The 20131-nt window shown below is 32.2% G+C and overlaps 1 protein-coding gene across 7 annotated transcripts in view; it reads left to right on the forward strand.

Annotated features, from left to right (window-relative positions):
* Ahi1 (Abelson helper integration site 1) overlaps positions 1–20131 on the forward strand; it is a 172306-nt gene that overhangs the window by 37925 nt on the left and 114250 nt on the right. For all 7 annotated transcript variants that reach the window (XR_011707701.1, XM_071613003.1, XM_071613006.1 and 4 more), the window contains 7 exons: positions 840–972; positions 3674–3797; positions 7968–8197; positions 10150–10256; positions 13475–13593; positions 17518–17648; positions 18890–19030. Coding sequence is in view for 6 of the 7 variants with exons in the window: in XM_071613003.1 (XP_071469104.1) it covers positions 840–972; positions 3674–3797; positions 7968–8197; positions 10150–10256; positions 13475–13593; positions 17518–17648; positions 18890–19030 (985 nt within the window). In the remaining variant the exon portion in view is untranslated. The remainder of the gene's footprint in view (positions 1–839; positions 973–3673; positions 3798–7967; positions 8198–10149; positions 10257–13474; positions 13594–17517; positions 17649–18889; positions 19031–20131) is intronic.

Consider the following 20131-nt stretch of genomic DNA (forward strand, 5'->3'; position numbering starts at 1 on the left):
AATTGCCAATACTTGGGTTCTTTGGAGCCATTATTGATTAAAATAAGGGGTACCTGAAGATAAGCACTGAGATATGATAGTTGATCTGATAACTAAGAAGGCTATTCAGTGATAGGTAGCATATTGGTATCTATACTTACATCTGTTGATATCTATGTCACATAGATATGCAGGATGAAGAGGTGATTCATGTTCTAGATAGGGTGGAGCAGGACGATGCTATTTCATCACAGTACTTAGAATGGTACCAAATTTAAAACTTATGAATTTTTTATTTCTGGAATTTTCCATTTATTATTTTCAGACCCCAGTTGCTGTTACTAACCCAAAACCTCAGAAAGCAAACCACAAATAGGTGGGGAGGGAATTATGGTATATTTTAGAAACAGTCACAGAGGATAATTATTTTAAGAGAGAAAAAGAAAACGAATATTTGTATACTCTGGGCTTAAACTAGGTCATATGTAGTTTTAAAAACAAATTTGTCACATTAGCAAAAGTGACTTATTAGTTGCTGTTCAAAATAAGGTGACATATATTCTTTTCTGTGCTTGTATAAAAGCAATGTTGTAGTGACAGCTTTAGAGTATCAGATATTGAAATGTTTCTATTCATATTTTGTATGAATTAAAAACTAGTTAGACGTGAAGAACAATTTCACTTAATTTTATGGAGAACCAATTCTCTGGTTAGTAAGTAATTTACTATGGTTTTTCATTATTCTACCTACTTGCTTTTCCCTTTTTATTAAGAAAAGACACTATAATAATTTAAATTTAACAACTAGAGTTTGTATTTTTAATGTTTACTAACATGAATTTTAAATGTATGTATTTTAGGCTTGCCGTATCCCAAACAAGCACCTCTTCTCACTGAATGCAGGAGAGCGAGGATGTTTTTGTCTTGATTTCTCCCACAATGGAAGAATATTAGCAGCAGCCTGTGCCAGCCGGGATGGATATCCAATTATATGTGAGAAATGATCCTACCTGTTTAATCTGATTGTAGTCTGTGTGGTGGACATTGTTTAGTTTTTAGAACTCATTGAAATCTTAATGCGAGTAATCCCCAATACCAGTAAATTAAACAGATTTCTTCAGGTAAACAGTTCTTTTATACTTTTATAACTTTTGTATTTTTATAACTTGTATAACTTTTAAAACTGTTATAACTTTTATATTTTTTTCAAATATAGTGAAAATTCTGAAATGAAAGCTATTATTTTTTTTAAACATGCAGAAGAATTTTTGTAAACATTTTCTACTTTAAGTACAGAAATTTAGAAATTTAAGGGATTAATAATTCTCATGGGAGATTTTAGTCCAATATGGTTAGTTGATAAAGGTGGTTATTTGAATTATAAAAACTCACAAACTTGTGTACTAGAATGCTAATAATTGGCTTAGCAGTACCCAGATAAAAACTTGTTATTAAAAACAGGGAAGTCAACAGAGAGGCCAAGAAAAATTATTTTTCTGTAGCTTTAGAGATTTTTTTTTTTTTTTTACGTGAGCATTATCATACTGTTCTAGATTTAGAATTCTGTGTTAAATAGTCCCGTATTTATAACTCGCTCTTGAAAGCCAGCTCTCCTCAGGAGGAAGAAAGCAGCTCCTCATGGCATTAACCTTCTCTGCCTTAACCCCCAGATCATGTTGAACTTCACTTAGCTTCATGTAGTTTGTTATGCCTTGGTTGATTTAGTCAGAATTGATTCTGTTGGCATTTTTTTGAATGACTATTCCTTCCCATTGCAATAATAATAGATTTTTAAAATACAAAATTATTTATGTAATTCAATTACCACTGTGCTATTTTAAAATTCACCAAGAAACCTATGTATAGTAGAAAAAGATTCTTGGGAAATATGCTCTAAGATATTAATAATATATTTTTTCTTTTGGGGGGGATAGTGAAAGAATTATTTTCATTCTGGTTTATATGTTGTAAATTTTTTGTGATAGACTTGTTACTTTATGCTTAAATTACTTGTTAAAAGTGCTATGTGTATTGCTTAAATCTTAAAACAGAGGATGACTTTTTGATTTTGAACTATTATGATGTGTCCAAATCTGGCCATCATTTTAGCTTGTTAAATGTATGGATTACTGTTTTTTACAAATATGCTAAGTATTCAGTCATTCCAGTGTTCTGTTTGCCCCTCTCTTTCTTCTTCTGGGACACTCCTTGTACCTGTGTTGGTAGAACTAGTAGTGTCCCACAGGTCTCTTGAGACTTATTTATTTATTTTTTTAAAGTCTTTTTTAAAAAATATTTATTTTTTAGTTGTAGTTGAACACAATGTTTTTATTTTATTTATTCATTTTTATGTGGTGCTGAGGATCGAACCGGGCCTCACACATGATAGGCGAGTGCTCTACCGCTGAGCCACTACCTCAGCCCCTTAAATTCTTTTTCTTTTTGTTCTTCAGACAGAATAATCTCAAGTGACCTGATGTTGTTTAGTAATTCTTCCATCAGTTCAGAGCTGCTGTTGAACCCTTTTAGCAGTTGTACATTTCAACCCTAAAATTTCTGCCTTATTCTTTTTTATTATTTCCGTTTCTTTACTGATACAGTCTTTTTTGATGAGAAATCATTGTTAGACTTTACATCTTTAGACATGGTTTTCTTCAGATTTTTGAACATATTTATAATATTATGTTTTTGTTGAAAAAGACCAACCTCTGGGCTTCTTCAATTTCTTTTTTTTTTTTCTTCAATTTCTGTATGGATAGTTTTTATTGACTGCTTTTTTTCCTCCTGTGTATGAGCCATACTTTCCTGTTTGTTTTTCTGTGTATCATAATTTTGAGCTGAAAACTGGATATTTAAATAAAAAAAGTAGTACAGCAGCTCTGGGAATCATATTCCTCTTCCTATTTCCTCTCATCCAAACCAGGATTTGCTATTATTGCTATTTGTTTAGTGACTTTCCTGGACTAATTCTGTAAAGTCTTTATTCTTTGTCATGTATTAACATTGTAGTCTCTACTCAGGTTAGTGGTCAGCTTATAGGTCAGGCAGAGTTTTTTTAAAAATAACTATGAGTGGATAGATCTGATGTCCTTGGCCAGGAAGCTGTGTGTATGTGTTGGAATATGCTTTCAGTGTTTTGGAAGACAATTTAAAACTCTGCCTTAGCCTTCACTTTTTACTGGTGCAGCCCTCTTCAGGTCAGCCATAGTGTCTATACATTAGAATTTTTTTCTGACAATAACAGTTTAAATTTCTTATTACTATAAATAATTACAATATGGGTCAGCATTTAGTTCTTTTTCACGTAGAATAAATAAAACCTTATTTGTGAAGCCCCATATTATAGACTATTTGAAGTAAATTGCAATGTAAATGTTATTTATTATAAGACTGATCAATTAATTATCAAAGATACTTCGGGGTTGCTTTGAGAGATTAAAATGATTAATAATATATTCTATTATATTATTTTAGCATATTATAAAATTTTATGTGTAAATTCTTATATCTAAAGGTAATGAAAAACTATTTTTAAATAGATTGTAAAATTTTGTTTGTACTGCATGTCTTTGGTTGTATTTTTCTTACACAGTTTTTAACATATGTCTAAATTATTATGAATTGTGTATTTAGGTAACATTGAATTAAATATCCTCTATCTGGAAGCCTATTAATTTCTAAATATTTTTATTAGTATATGAAATTCCTTCTGGACGTTTCATGAGAGAATTGTGTGGCCACCTCAATATCATTTATGACCTTTGCTGGTCAACAGATGATCGATATATTCTTACTTCATCATCTGATGGCACTGCCAGGTTAGTATACTCAGCAAGTTCTGATTTTGCATGCTCTTTGCCATGGAGGAAAGCTAAGAGAAGATGAAGTCATGCAACTACACTTATGCTTCTGTTTTGTTTTTACCAATGAAGGGACTGTCATAAATATGCATCATGTAGACTGACTGATTAAATAAGTAGTCATAAACTTCTTCCTTGAAAGAATTCTTCTTAAATATATTTATTTATATAGTATGTAGGATTTCTGGTCCTAACCATCTTGAAATGATCATTAAGTAAACTCTTTGATTAATAGCTTGAGATGAGGTTATTATACACTTGAAATTTTTCTTCTGATGTTAGAGATTCCATCTTTAATCTTCAGCCATGGCTGGATTCAGGGGCTAGAACCCAATAGAGCTCATTACTTAGTGACGTAGAGGGAATAAATAAGTATGTGGTTTATGTTTTAAAGAGTTTTGTAGATTGTTAATTATTTGCATTTTCAATATCTTCTTAAATTGTCCCTTTTCAATTTAGTAGTATCAATAATTTTTTTTTAAAAAGCTAAATTTTAAAGTTTTAATTATACTGTTTTTAGATGCTTATTTGACTTTGTGTTCTAAAAATGCTATTAGGTAATTTTTCAAAATGCTTTTATATACATCATTTAATTTGGTTCCAACAACTATTAGGTGGACACGTTCTCTCTATACTTTAGTGTGACACTTAGCATTTTAAAATCCATTATGACTTCACTCTCATTTACATTTTTTGCTTCCTTTTAACTTAGCATGTGACTTGTAGCCTCTGGGCCCCTTTTTCTATTGATCTTACTCTTCTTTTCTATATAAAATGTCTAATTGATAATGATTTTTATCATTGTTGTTTAGTTTATATGTAAATGAAAAAGATGACAGTTCGTGACAATTAATTTCCCTCTTTGTTTAGCTGGGAACCTACTTTCTTACTCCCCCTTTACCAATATGCTCAGGAACTGATCAGGAACAGTATTCTCAGGGACAGCCATTAGGTCTGATGTCAGTAATACTAAAGGAAAATGCATAGCTCTGTTGAGGATTGTTTGTAGATTGGTGAGTCTTAGTCACCTGAGCTCTTGTCCCTACTGAGCAATCTTTATTCTTATTTTTATTCAGCTCCTTTTCCCATTCCTCTGGTAGCAGATCCAAAGCTCACTGTGCATCAAGTTCTCTAAATCACAGTCTTCAAGTTCTCTATACTAAATTACAGTCTTCCAGTTTTTGTTCGATGACTACCTTCAGTTTGCTGTCAAACTTAGACATGAACTTTCTTTATTTCCTTCTGGTTTCCCCCCTAATATCTATAAATGCACCCATCTTTATCTGTTTTGTATGTATATCGCAATTTCTCTTCCCTTCCCCAGCTTTGAGTCTCTTATGTGCTAATGTCTCTGTCTCCCACCTTTTTTTTTTTTTGAGTTTGTCTTTTCAAACTGTGCTCATCTATTCCATTCCCACCATATCTAACAAGCACTGAAGTCTGCCAGTTCTCCCTCTTCAAAGACTCAAAATTCTGTCACATCCTTTCTGTTGTTGATGCATTTGCCTTATTTCAAGCCCTAGTATCTCTTCTTATGTCGGTATTTCACTTTCCTAGCATTCAATCTCTAGCTCTTCTGCCTCTGCTGTGCTAAAATCTAATCTTTCTAAAACCATCTTTCATAATACTTTGACTTTAAAAAGTCTTTGAATACCCATTGCCTTTGGGAAATGTTCTAATTCCTTACCACAGCATAAAGACATATCCCTCATTGATTGTTCTTACATTCTTCTCTATGCACTTGCCAGATACCCTTTGCCTGACCCACACAATCTTTGGAAATACCCTTAGCATATCTTCTTTGTCATCTCATGCCATTTTACCTTAGACTTATTCCTCCTATACTTAAATGCCCCTCTCTTACCCTTTTTGCCTAATTTCATCATTCAACAAAAAATTAAGTGTCTTTTATGAGCCATAGTGAATTGTGGTTGTCATTTAAAAATTCAGCCCAAATTTTCTTGAAGCTGTCCTGGGTTTCCCCACACAACATACAATACATTATAGAGAAGTATGTTATTCTTTATGTAGCTTTGTTTAGACTCTACATTGTAAAAATATTGTGAAATCATTAACTGAATGAAGGGAGAGCAAGGACAAGGAGGTTTTTGAAAGAAATAAAGGATATTTGCAAGGAATAAGCTAAAGTTAAAAGGAAGAGAATTAGGATTCCTAATAATCAGAAGTGGCAAATGTAATTACTGCCCATGTCTTCTTCTCTTTTCCTGGGAATCACTGCTCTATGTTATCGCTAATGTCTCCTGAGTAACATTTTCTCACTGACTAGCTTTCTGCCATATGCCTTTAGTCTCAATCCTCTTCTTTAGCCATTTGTAGAATAGTGTGTGTGTGTGTGTGTGTGTGTGTGTGTGTGTGTTTTCACATCAACAGTTCCTAATACAATCTGAGGAATGGCTCTCCAATAGGCCCATTTAGTGTACCTTACAATACTGCTTTTTTTTTTTTTTTGTAGTTGTAGATGGACAGAATGCCTTTTATTTTGTTTTTTTATTTTTATGTGGTGCTGAGGATCGAACCCAGTGCCTCATGCATGCTAGGCAAGTGCTCTGCCACTGAGCTACAGCCCCAGCCCTCCAATACTGTTTTAACTTTGGTCTTTGGTATGTTTTTTTTCATCCCCAAATATAATTATTTTTGTGTATGGCTCACCCACTCCTTACAGATTTGTGTTTCCTTGTTCTCTATGAGCACCCTGATTTCCTCCAAACCCATTAATATATGTCTTTTGATCTTGTATTCTGTAAAAACCACCACTAGTAACTGATCAGGTTTTATACAAAATGCTTCATTTTTATTTTAAAAATATTGTATCTACTTTAATTGCATGGAGCTGTTTTAAAGATAAGTTTGTTTCATTTCTGCCTGTTTTATAATATTTCAAATAATGCCACTAAGATTTATTAACAAGCAATTAAGATTTTTTCTTTTAACTATTTTAGCAAGTTAGCAATTTTGTTCTTTTAGTAGGCATCCTATTTCATGTAGCATATGTTTATTGAAATTTTTACTGTGGTAAAAATGTTTATATAGTGACACGTGCTTTATTTTCATTTGAAACATGTTATTTCATCAATAGTTTGGATTCTTAGTAATTGAAGAGCATATTCCATATTTTAAGCAGCTGCTGAGAAAATTCATAGAATGTTATTTTTAAATAGTCAACTATATTTTTCTTTTATTTACAGTTTTATAAAAGACTTAATTTGCTTTAATTCTTATGCAATAATTCAAAACATTTTGAATTATTTAAATTTAAATTAAAAAAAATTCTAATTCTAATAACTTAACCAAACATATTTTCAAAATTCACTATTCCACGTTCATGTAACTCCTTTTTTGTTGCTAGATTTTGCCTAGTTTTACACATCACAGAAATGTAAAATACCTAACAAAACAGTTTAACCCTTTGATTCACTCTTTGATCAAGACAATAATAATATTAAGTTTTGTATAAAATCAGCCATTATTTAGAGGAAGAAATACTGAGAGGGTTGAACACAGAAAGAGTGCCCAGTGTAGCATAGCTTATCAGAATCTTTGATATTATTTTTATTTTGCTCAAGAATTCAGAGTAATTTCAACACAGCTTTTAAGTCTTTGGGATCTTCATGTTTATTATCTACATAATCAATTTTTTTGAAATTACAGATGTAAAAATCAATAGTCAATCCTGTTCTCTAAACCAGCACTAGTAAGCATTTTCCAGAAGCAATATATACAACATAAATGGCCAATCATTTAAGTTTCTCTCCATATTTTTAAAAATGCATTGTACTAAAAGCAATATTTTACCAACTATTCAATGTGGTTTAAATAATATCGAAAATAGATAGATTTTAAAAATATAGAGATATATCCAAATAAAAATACAGTTTTTAATTTTACCCTATAGGTTATAATTAATAGATATATTATGCTTGAGAATAAGAAATGGCTAAGTGTGAAATTTTTCAGCCATCAAATACATGGTCATATTTTTTTATTGCTATAAATGTTGCTTTACCTTGGTCATTGTTAATTACTTATTTAAGGCTTATTGTCTATTAGCATTTAGATAAACTGTTAAATGCCTTTCAGAAACAATATATAACTTTTCTATTTTTACAGGATATGGAAAAATGAAATAAACAATACAAATACTTTCAGAGTTTTACCTCATCCTTCTTTTGTTTACACGGCTAAATTTCATCCAGCTGTAAGAGAGCTGGTGGTGACAGGTTGCTATGATTCTATGATACGGATATGGAAAGTTGATATGAGAGAAGATTCTGCCATATTGGTTAGACAATTTGATGCTCACAAGAGTTTTATCAACTCTCTCTGTTTTGATGCTGAAGGTATGTCAGAGAATATGTTCACAAGGAGGGCTAATTGAATGAAGAACTGATTTTAATTTTCATTTTACTGATAAGCTTATTTAAGCTTGGGGGATTTTATGTATTGATGATTATTTGTGAATATTTAGGTATAGGTTACATGTAGGTTTGACACTGAGGGAGTTTTGTTTATATTTTTAAAATTATTAAATTTCTCAAAAGATTCATTTGATATCTACTCTCAATAGTCAGTTGTGTATCAAATTTTCTTAATGTATTTACTTGGATTGGTGATGATCATTCTTAGTAAGTTGTCTTTAAGGACCTTTTAAGTTAAAGGATCCAAAATTAGGGAGATGTGGGGGGAAAATCTCAAAAGAATGTAAATATATAAGTTAAATGAGCAACAGGATTATTTAAATAGTAAGTGTTTCTCAGCTTTTCATCACTGATCAAATAACTCAAAAAAGAATTTGGAAGAACAAAGATTTATTTTGGCTTACAGAGATTTTAGTCCATGGTTGTCTGCTTCATTGTTTTCAGCCTGAGGTGAGGCAGAATATCAAGGTAGAAGAGTGTGGTAGAGCAAAGATGTTCACAGTAGGGTAGTGGGGAAGCAGAGAGGGAGCGGAAGGGACTGAGGACAAGTAATACCATCCCAGGGCACATCTCCCAGTAACCTGTTTCTTCTAACTGTCCCACTGCCTACAGTTTCTGCCGTTTAGCTATCAGTGGGTTAATCCTCTGATGGAGTCAAAGCCTTTCATGATCCAATCACTTCCCTGAAGCCCTACCTCTGAATATGGCTCCCCTGGGGACCAAGCTTTCAATACTTGAGTTTTGGGGGCATATCCAAATCATATCAAGTACACACACATATAAAAGGGAAAATTATAATCATTTAAAGGTTTCTCCTAGCATATGAATAATGTAGATGATATTTTAAAGATATAAAATGTAAGTTATTTTTCTTAAAGAATTTTATTATGTCTATTAATTACTCACTTTATACATTATTTCAGACACTAGCTATGTAAGCTATAGCATTCATTAATTAAAATGGGATTCAGATCAAAATGATGATATGTATCTGTAATAATAATGTTCATCTATAAGGATGTCAGTAAATTTGGAACATATACATGAAAGGCCATGAGAAGAAAAGTGTCTTGAAAAATTGTCAGAAGTAGCTCAGGTTATAAAAGAGATAATTAAAAAAATATTTAGCCATAAGATATGCAAATGTGAAAAATGTCTCTCTAATAGGTAGAATTGAGGCCAAAGCTACAGAAGTCAGATTTTTCTTTGCTCAGAATTAAAAAGAGCATTCTAACACATAGAGCAATTCACCAGTTGAATAAGCTATTTTATAAAAATAATAAATTTACAATTAGCAAACACCCTTCTATTAGTAATGGTGTATAAGAGATTCCTGAACTTGATGCTTAAAATCCTATTCAACTTTAAGATGACTTAATGCTAAAGAATTGAGGTTAAACTATTAACATTTGTTATTTATTATTTTATTCATCTCTGTTCATTTATTGAGTTTTCAGTGGGTTTTAGGCATTATGTTTTTCTAAGCCTATAAAGCAGATTATATAGGTTAACAAAGATTAGGAGTAGAGGTGCTGGTTGAATAATTCAATTAATCTGGATTTAGAGTATGAGCTGTATACCCAAACACTGAAATGCTCATTTGCTGTGTTAAAATTCAGGTAAGGGAGAAACGGAAATAAGTATTCACAAATAATTTAAAAGAATGAAAAATTCACTTAAAGATAATTGGAATTAGATTGGAAGTTATTTTGCTTTTTGAAACTAACATGCCTTTTAATGGCACTCCAGTTCTTTGATTGTTCCACTGGGTTGTGGTTTCCTCTCCCTAGACTTCATAGCTTTTGTTTTTAACTCTTGCAATATTCATAGCTGAGTTTGGGTTTTTTGTTGTTGTTGTTGTTGTTTTAAAATAGGCCATCACATGTATTCAGGAGACTGCACAGGGGTGATTGTTGTTTGGAATACTTACGTCAAAGTTAATGATTTGCAACATTCAGTGCGCCACTGGACTATAGATAAGGTATGAAATCATATTTTGTAATTTGGAATGTAATTAAAGAAATTGGGAAAAATATTCAACCACATGACCTTGAGATAGGACATATAGATATTCTTTCTAAAACAGCAACTCTTTCTCAGTCCCTAAAAAGTCAGTTATCATTAACTGTCACATCTTCCTGATGACTAATTGATGACAACATAGTGAATATTTTCATTTGGGCCAGGACTTTGTGTGTGTGTGTGTGTGTGCGCGCGCGCGCGCACATAAGCGCACATGTGTAGTTCTGGGTCTTGATTCTACAATCTCTCGCATACCAGGCAAGCACTATACTACTCAACTGCATCCTAGCCCACATTCTGCCATCATATATAACATATTTAAATAAAGACTAAAATAATAAATAAATTAAATAAATGAAAAAGACAAGAAATTTTTAAAATAAGTAAAAAGTAAAGAAAAAATAAAAAACTTAAGAAGTGAGCTAGAATGTCTTTTTAGTGGAAAATGCCATATGACAAACTGGAGAGACAGTGATTATATCCTTGGCTATAGTTCACCAGCAGTGTGGTGAATGCTAAGTTGCAATCATCTGTCCCTTAGCCATGAAGCATTCATATACTGTTGCACATACTCTTAGCCAGTCATAATACTTTTCAAAGCAAGGGCTTTTTTAGTTTGAATATGAATGTAATCAAAGAAAAATATGGAGGAAATCACCAGACACTACAGGCATTAAATCTGGTAGCAACTTTCTCAAATTTGTACCTAACACTTGTTCTGCAGTTTTATTTTTTATTTGTCACTTTTGTTCCTGTTCCAGTTGCTCAATTCCCCACCAGTGCTCTCTCGCCTCAAATTTGATGTGGTTTAACTCACTGAAATCCTCATCTGTGGTGTGTTTCATTGTTGTCTATGACTTTAAAAAAATAGCTGGCTGCAGGTCTTAGTGACAAACAGTGGTAGCAGGGGCTCAGCAGCTAATACTAGAACTGTAGCTCAGTGAAGCCCACCATGACCAGTGCTGAAGAAGTCCAGAGACTCTCTTAAATGAAGGGAATGAAAAGCAATAAGGGAGAAGGTGGCTAATTTAGAGTTCTGCCTGAAGGTTAAGAGACTTTTCTTTGATTTTTTGGACTTTAGCCAAAGTAATATTCATTTGCAATTCTTTTGTCTGGTAAGCTAAAAAAGAATAACCTTTGATAATATTCTTTTGATTTTTAAAAAATTAATTTTATTGTGTATATTTAAGGTATATATGATATTAGGAAAATACATGCATACAGTAAAAAGGTTACCATTGTGAAAAATTAACAAATCCATCATGTGGCATAGTTTGTCTTTATTGTTATTTTTATGATGACCAATTGGAATCTACCCCTTTAGCATGAATCTTTCATTCAATACAATTTTACTACCTGTAGTTCTCATGTTATACATTAACTCTCTAGACGTGTTCATTCTATGATGTATCCTCTGACCTACATCTTTACATTTCTTCTACCCTTGCAGCCTCCAATAACCTCTTTATTTGAATTTTTTATTTTTTAACATTGCACACATAAGTGAGATCATGCAAAAAATTTTTGCAATATTTTTCTTTCTTTGTTTGACTTATTTTACTTAGTATAGTATCCTCCAGGCTCATCCACATTGTAGGAAATGGAAAGAACGTATTCTTTTTTAGGGATAAATAATAGCCCCACCCCCATTCCGTGTGTGTGTGTGTGTGTGTGTGTGTGTGTGTGTGTGTGTGTTTTTATAGGTATATATCACAGTTTATCCATGGCTGGACACAGACTCTGTCCATATGCTGGCCATTGTGAACAATACCCATTTATTATCTTTGTTTTTGTGGCCTGAGTTTTGGATGTAATACCCATAAACTCATTACCAAGACTAATATTCAGAGGTTTTTCCTCTATTTCTGTTCTATGAATATTTATAGTTTCTGGTGTGAACATGGGAATGGGAGTGCAGCTATCTTTATAAGATGATGATTTTATTTCCCTTAAGTGCCTGGAAGAGGGACTGCTGGGTCATATGGTAGTTCTCATTTCAATTTCTTTGGAAACCTCCATAATCTTTTCCATATTGACTCTACTTTCCCAACAGCAGTGTAGAACAGTTCTCTTTTCTCCACATCCTTAACTTTTGACTTTTTGATAACCATTCTGGCAGGTCTGAAGTGTTATCACATAATGGTTTTAATTTATATTTCCTTGAATGATTAATGATGTTGAGCCTCATTTCTTATTCCTGTTGGCCATTTTTATGTCTTCTGTGGAGATAAATGTCTGTTTTGATCTTCTGCCCATCTTTTACTCAGGTTACTTGTTTTTCCATTACTAAGTTGTAAGAGTCTTTATAAATTTTGGGTATTGGCCTCTTATTAGACACATGGTTTACGCATAATATTTTTCCCAATCTGTAGGCCACCATTTCGTTTTGTTGACTGTTTACTTTGTGTTTCAAAACCTGTTTAATGTCATCTCATTTATTGATTTTTTTGGTTTTGTGGCCTGAGGTTTGGATGTAATACTCAAAAACTCATTACCAAGACCAATATTCAGAAACTTTTCCCCTATGTTCTCTTGTATGAATTTTATAGTTTTTGGTGTTAATTTAGATTTTCTATCCATTATGAGTTGATTTTAACATACAGAGTAAGATAATAGTAATTCTTCTTGGGCAAGGCTGGTATAGGCAGGTATCTTTCCTGACATCATTATTTAATATCTTCTTTAGCTGCATCAAATAACTGTATCTCCAAATTCCCAAAACCCTACCTAAAGTTATAATCTAAATTAAATGATTTCAGAATGACATGTCTGTAACTTATGATTTTTCAAGACTAGTAGAAGTATATGAAAAGTATGAGATTGGACTGGAAACTGAAAAGTTAATTCTGCATTTAGGTTTGAATTTATAAAAATTGGAAGCTTTCTTATATGATGTTAAACTAAAAATGCAGTGTCAGAAGATGTGTATGATGAATGTGCCTTTTGTTTGGGACTGAAAATGAACAATATACAAAAACACATACTAATTAAATGCAGTATTGCATATTACAAAAAATAAGATTTGTCAGCTTCGTTTTCAGTCCTAAACTGCAGTTGCTGGGAATCTTTTTGCTAACAGTTTTACAGTATTGTATATAGTGGAATTGCAAGTGATGTTTTTAAATTAATTTTCTACTTTTCAGGCTCCATAGTTTATGATTTTTTAATTCATTTTAGGAAATTAAGGAAACTGAATTTAAGGGGATTCCAATAAGTTATTTGGAGGTTCATCCCAATGGAAAACGTTTATTAATTCATACCAAAGACAGCACTTTGAGAATTATGGATCTCCGAATGTAAGTATATTTTAGTATCAACAAGATGAGTACTCGTAGGATAATTAATAAGTTAGTTTATATTTATAAAATGCAGCAATGGTTCTTAACTAGGCAGTTTTAGCCCCTCGGGATATCTGACAGTGCCTGGAGACATTTTGTTTCTTTTTTGTTGTTGTTGTTCTTTTTAGTTGTACATGACAGTAGAATGTATTTTAACATATTGTATATACAACTTCTCATTCTTCTGGTTGTACGTTATGTGGAGTTACGCTGGTTGTGTATTCATATATGAACATAAGAAAATTATGTCCAATTCATCCTACTGTCTTTTCCATTCCCATCCCCCTCCCCCCCTTCTCCCCATCCTCCTCTATCCAATCTAGTGAACTTCCACTCCCCACCCCCCCGCCTATTATGAGTCAGCATCCACATATCAGAGAGAACATTCAGCCTTTGGTTTTTTGGGATTAGCCTATTTCACTTAGCATGGTAGTCTGAAGTTCCATCCATTTACCAGCAAATGCCATTACTTCATTCTTCTTTATGGCTGAGTAATATTCCATTGTGTATATGTACCACATTTCTTCATCATTCATCTATTAAGGGCACCTAGGTTGGTTCCATAGCTTAGCTATTGTGAATTTTGCTAAGAACATTGATGTGTCCACATCACTATTGTATGCTGATTTTAAGTCCTTTGGTTATACACCGTGGAGTGGGATAACTGGATCCAAATGATGGTTACATTCCAAGTTTTCTGAGGAATCTCCACACTGCTTTCCATAATGGTTGCACCAATTTTCAGTCCCACCACCATTGTATAAGTGTACCCTTTTTCCCACATCCTCCCCAACATTTATTGTTACTTGTATTCTTGATAATTGCCATTCTTACTGGAGTAAGACGGAATCTCAATGTAGTTTTAATTTGCATTTCTCTAATTACTAGTGATATTGAACAATTTTTCATGTATTTGTTGATCATTCGTATTTCTTCTTCTGTGAAGTATCTGTTTAGTTCCTTTGCTCATTTATTGATTGGGTTATTTGCTTTTTTGATGTTAAGTCTTTATATGTCCTGGAGATTAATTATGCATCTGTGATGTAGGTGGCAAAAATGTTCTTCCATTCTGTAGACTCTCTGTTCATGTTCTTGATTGTTTCCTTTGCTGTGAAGAAGCTTTTTAGTTTGAAGCCATCCATCCCATTTATTGATTCAACTTCTTGCACTTTAGGAGTCTTGCTGAGAATTCTGTTCCTAAACCAAATGGTAGAGACTTGAGCCTACTTTTTTTTTCTAGTAGGCACAGGGCCTTTGGTCTAATGCCTAGGTCCTTGATCTACTTTGAGTTGAGTTTTGTGCAGGGTGAGAGATAGGGGTCTAATTTCACTTTATTACGTATGGATTTCCAGTTTTCTTGGTACATTTATTGAAGAGGCTATCTTTTCATTTGGAGACATTTTTTATGTATCTGTTAGGTTAAGATCAGAAATGCTGCTAAGCATCCTATGGCTCATAAGAAACTGCCCCTGACACACAGAATTATCCAGCCCCAAATGAGAACAGCTCTGGGGCTAAAATGTAGTCCACTGCTTTCTATCTTCACCATTAAAAACAGAAACTTCTACCTTCAACAATGAGAGCGTATCTTTTATCTCTTTGAAACTGCTATAAGCATAATATTGGTATATAACTGAAGGAGATGACTTTTGGTTAATAGGTTGTTGTTTGTTTTGTTTCTTTCTTGTGTATAACAGGAAGTTGGGGGTAATGGGATTGAGCCCAGGGGCATTTACCACTGAACTATATCCTAGCCCTTTTAAATTTTGAGACAGAGTTTCACTAAGTTGCTGAGGCTAGCCTTGAATTTGCAATCCTCCTGCTTTAGTCTCCCAAGTGTCTGGGATTATAGGTGTGCACCACCACTCTAGGTTTCTTTGGGTTTTTTCCTAAATGAAGGGAAATTTTTTTAAATAGAAAAGACAGAGCAGAGTTCTGGGAAAATGCCTGGGATTTTAGTATGCTTTTGTCTCCATGGTTCTGTAAAACAAATGAGAGAAAGCTATTTTATTAGATTTCCTTATTGTATTTAGAAAAACGTGGTGATATTAATTGGTAAGATTAATATATTAGTTTGATTCTGCAGTTATCTTTTTAGTGCTGATCATTAACCTTCACTGTTTACATAGACTAGTTCAAGATCCTGGCATGGATTTGAGACAATGATAAAAGGATTAGTCCATGAAGAATTAATAATCTAATTGCACACCTCCAAAATGAAACAAAAATATTTAGTCAGACTAAAATATGAGACTTTCACAGATTGGAATTTGTTTGTTGTTTTTTCATGTCATGCCTGGCATTAAATAGCAAGCACTCAAGATAGATTTTATATATATATATATATATATATATATATATATGTATATATATATATATATATATATACATATATATATATATATATATATATACATACACATACACACACACACACTCAATACATATACACTATACACGTGTATAAATGTGTATATATATTCACACATTATATTTAATGAATATAAGTATATAATAAAAATTATATTTTTCATGGCAACAATAAAGCTGATAACTATGATATAGTCTTCTGTTAAAGGTTCTATTTAGAGGAGATTTGAGCTGAATCTTGAAGGATGGACAGAATTTAGATAAGATGGAAGTGTTTCAGTAGGATAGAAAGCATGAAATCAAGTTCAGAAGTGGAATCATGTGTGTTCAAGGCAGAGGAAGTAGTCCATATGAGTAGAGGTTTCTTGACAAGGAATACTGGGAGTAAATTTTTAAGAAATGGCAATTAGAAATAGATTGGAAGTCCAGTCTAAAGAGTTTGGTAGTTCCTTTTTAAATAATATAAGATCATGCCTCGGCTCTAAAGGTGCACTGCTTAGAGTCAAATGCTTCACCCTTTCTAGCCAATTAACCTTTCTGTGCCTCTCTTTTTTCATTTCTCAGATGGGAGAAATAATATATCTTACTTATAAGGGTTTTGTGGAGGAATAAAGTAGTTAGAACATGTACATACAACAGTAAAGGACATAGAAAGGAATAGAATAGTTTAACCCAATAACTATAGGTCTGGAAATTCATGTTAAGAAAAAAATTGTAAAATAGTATAAATATATATAAATACACAGATTGTTTATTGACATCATGTTCATGGTAAAGGAAACTGGGAAACATTGTAAATGCTACACAATAGAAAATTTATTAAGATACATTTAGGCAATGGTAAATACCCATTAAAATGATAATGCATAATGTATTTTTTCTGACATGGTGCTCAACTATTCATTATTTATTGATAGACTAAAAAGAGATTAGTGTTTCTACCAGACAGGTATAAGTGCTGAAACAGTGTAACCTTTATTTGTAAGTGAAAAAGTCTGAAAGTTTGTACACCAATTTGATGTATGATTTGATAATTTATTTTATCTACTATTTCTTCAGGGACCAAGTATTCCTCGTATGATTTTAAAAATCCATTAGAAGAAAGATATTATAAGAATATAAAAATTCTATCCATTTTTTTAGTAACCAACTCAAATGTTGCTTCCATAAAGTAGTCTGTCTCTTTTTTTCTTCTAACCTAGATCTGCAAAGCACTCTTTCTTCTCTTCTTTTGTGGGATACATTCTGTATCCATCTTCTATTTCACATTGATACAGTCCTTCTCTCCCCTGCTAAATTCTAACCTTCCTGGGCACTGGGACCAGCTCTTCTTTATTCTGTAGCCATCAAAGAATCTCTTTCATATGATAGAATCCCAAAAAGTATTTTGTTGAATTCAAATTAAATATTTAAATGGAAAGTTTTTCTACCAGTAATCTTTTAAATGATTATATCATTAAATTAATTAATTAATTTATTTATTTATTTATTTATTTATTTTGTGGTCTATAGATTAGCAGCAAGGAAATTTGTCGGTGCAGCAAATTACCGGGAAAAGCTTCACAGTACTTTAACACCATGTGGGACTTTTCTCTTTGCTGGAAGTGAAGATGGCATAGTATATGTTTGGAACCCTGAAACAGGTATTTATTGAGCTTCAGAAATCTTTTTTTAAGGGGGAGGTATTGGTTGGGGCCTGGAGAAGTATAAAAATACTACCATTTTATGGAATAATTTTTGAAAAAATTCTGATTTCAAGTTTTTAATTTTTTAGATTGAATAGCCTTTAATGGAGCTGAGCCACAATCTGAACATCTCAAATTCTGTTCTTTATTGTTTTATTATCTTTATTTGATTTAAAATTTCACTTTACAATTCAAGGTTTATTCTTTTCTTGTCTATGAGATAATGCTGCTCTTAGATATTTAATGACTGTAGTACAAAATACAAAATTATGTAAGCTGAATTGTAACTACATAGATGATTAAACACCTCTGTATTCTTTAGAGTAACAAAAAGACTCCTGTGTAATTTTTTGATGCTTGAAACTAAATTAGCAATTTACCTAAATTTTAATTTAAAATTTTTAAATAAACTGTTACCTTGAAAAGTTTATTTAGCCTTACTTTGGCTTTCTAAAAGAAAATCTGAAACTTCTTGAGCATTTCTTTAACTAGAAATTGAGAGAATTTTTTAAATTCCTTTAATGAACTGTGTTTGATTTCATCTCATTTTTTGGTTCTTTCCTTTATCCTTAATTTTGACGAGGCAGCATACTTGTGGATTTTTTTTTTCCATATACCATGTTTTAACTTCAATTTAAAAGCATTAACTGTCTCCCTTAATAAATGGATCTAGATCCTTTGTTTTTTTCCTTCTGGCTGATTTTCTTGGGTTCTTTTCAATTCTGCTTTAAGCATATTTTAGCCATAATCAAGCAGTGGATATCTCAAAGAGCCTACAGAGGTAAAAAACAGAGTAGAAAAAATTAATACCTCAGCAGTCCTCTTTAAAATAGAGAATTTCTTCAGTTTTAGAGTTTCATAATTCCTCCCCTAGTTTTGCCCAGAATTCTTTGTTAGTTGTCATTTGCTCAGCCCTGACAGACCTCAGAACCATGTACCTCTATTCTTCCTTCTTATCACTTTGTGTTTATTTTGTGCCTTGAAAAGCTCATTGAAGAGGTTGGATTGAGAATTGGAAAGAGAAGGACCAACAATGCAAAATAAAGATATTATTTAATACAGTGTACTCAAATACACTGAAATATGTGAGCTTCATTAGAATTATAAGTATTTTTAATAAGTTGCAGAATAATAAGTCTTGTAGTAAGAAATACCACATACAGTACAAATTATTGAATCTCCTTTTTTTTTTAATTCAGGAGAACAAGTAGCAATGTATTCTGATCTGCCATTCAAGTCACCTATTCGAGACATTTCTTACCATCCATTTGAAAATATGGTTGCATTTTGTGCATTTGGGCAGAATGAGCCCCTTCTTCTTTACATTTACGATTTCCATGGTAAGTCCACTCCACATCACTCACTGCTTGCTAAGTTAAGAATCTATGTAGACTCTGGGGCTGGGGTTGTGACTCATTGATAGAGCCTAACATGTGTGAGGCACTGGGTTTGAGCCTCAGCACCACATAAAAAAATAAATAAACAAAATAAAGGTATCGTGTCCATTTACAACTAAAAAAATAAAAAGAATATGTGGACTCCACAGATATCATACCCTAGGTACATGTGTGATGACACAAATGGTGTGACTCTATTTTGTGATAACTAGAGGCATAAAAAGTTGTGCTCCATTTGTGTACTGTGAATAGAAAGGCATTCTGCTGTCATGTATAACTGATTAGACCAAATAAACAATTTTTTTAAAATATTTACTTTTTAGTTATAGTTGGACCCATACCTTTATTTTATTTATTTATTTGTATGTGGTGCTGAGGATTGAACACAAGGCCTTGCACATGCTAGGCGAGCTCTCTACTGCTGAGCCACAACCCTACCCAACAAATTAATTTTTTTAAAAAAAGAATATGTAAACTAATCTTTATGTTTAGACTGGACCAGGAATCATGAGCACTGTGAAATCTGTTTATCCTTTGAATTAAAAAACCCTCGTGAATATACTATAAAAGTAAAAAAGATTAAATAGATTGTATTATTATAATGCTACAACATTTTATTTTTTTTTCCTGTGAGCATGATTAATATGAAAATGTTGGCAAAAGTATTCATAATGGTTGTGCTCTATGTTGGAATCACAGAAAGGTAGCTGTTACTTTCTTTGTAAGTAAACATAAATAAGCAAAATTCACCTAAAAATTATTGGAGAATATGTTAACTAAATTTAAGAGATAAATAACATATGTAGAAAATATGAATCTTTAATGTTTTGAGTTGAATATTGAATTTCTTTTTATGTTTTTTATTAAATCACATAGTAAGTTGAGTTTCCTAACATAAAAAGTGAGGCAAAAATTAAATTTCCGTGAAAACAAGATCTGGAATTAAATTCTAATGTCTGTTTCATCTCTAAAATTACACTATTCTATCATTTTGAGAATAGTAAGGAAATTAAAAGTTTGAGTGCATTTTTCAAGAGTAGACTG

This window comes from Marmota flaviventris, chromosome 6, assembly GCF_047511675.1.
Source record: "Marmota flaviventris isolate mMarFla1 chromosome 6, mMarFla1.hap1, whole genome shotgun sequence".
NCBI lineage: Eukaryota > Metazoa > Chordata > Mammalia > Rodentia > Sciuridae > Marmota > Marmota flaviventris.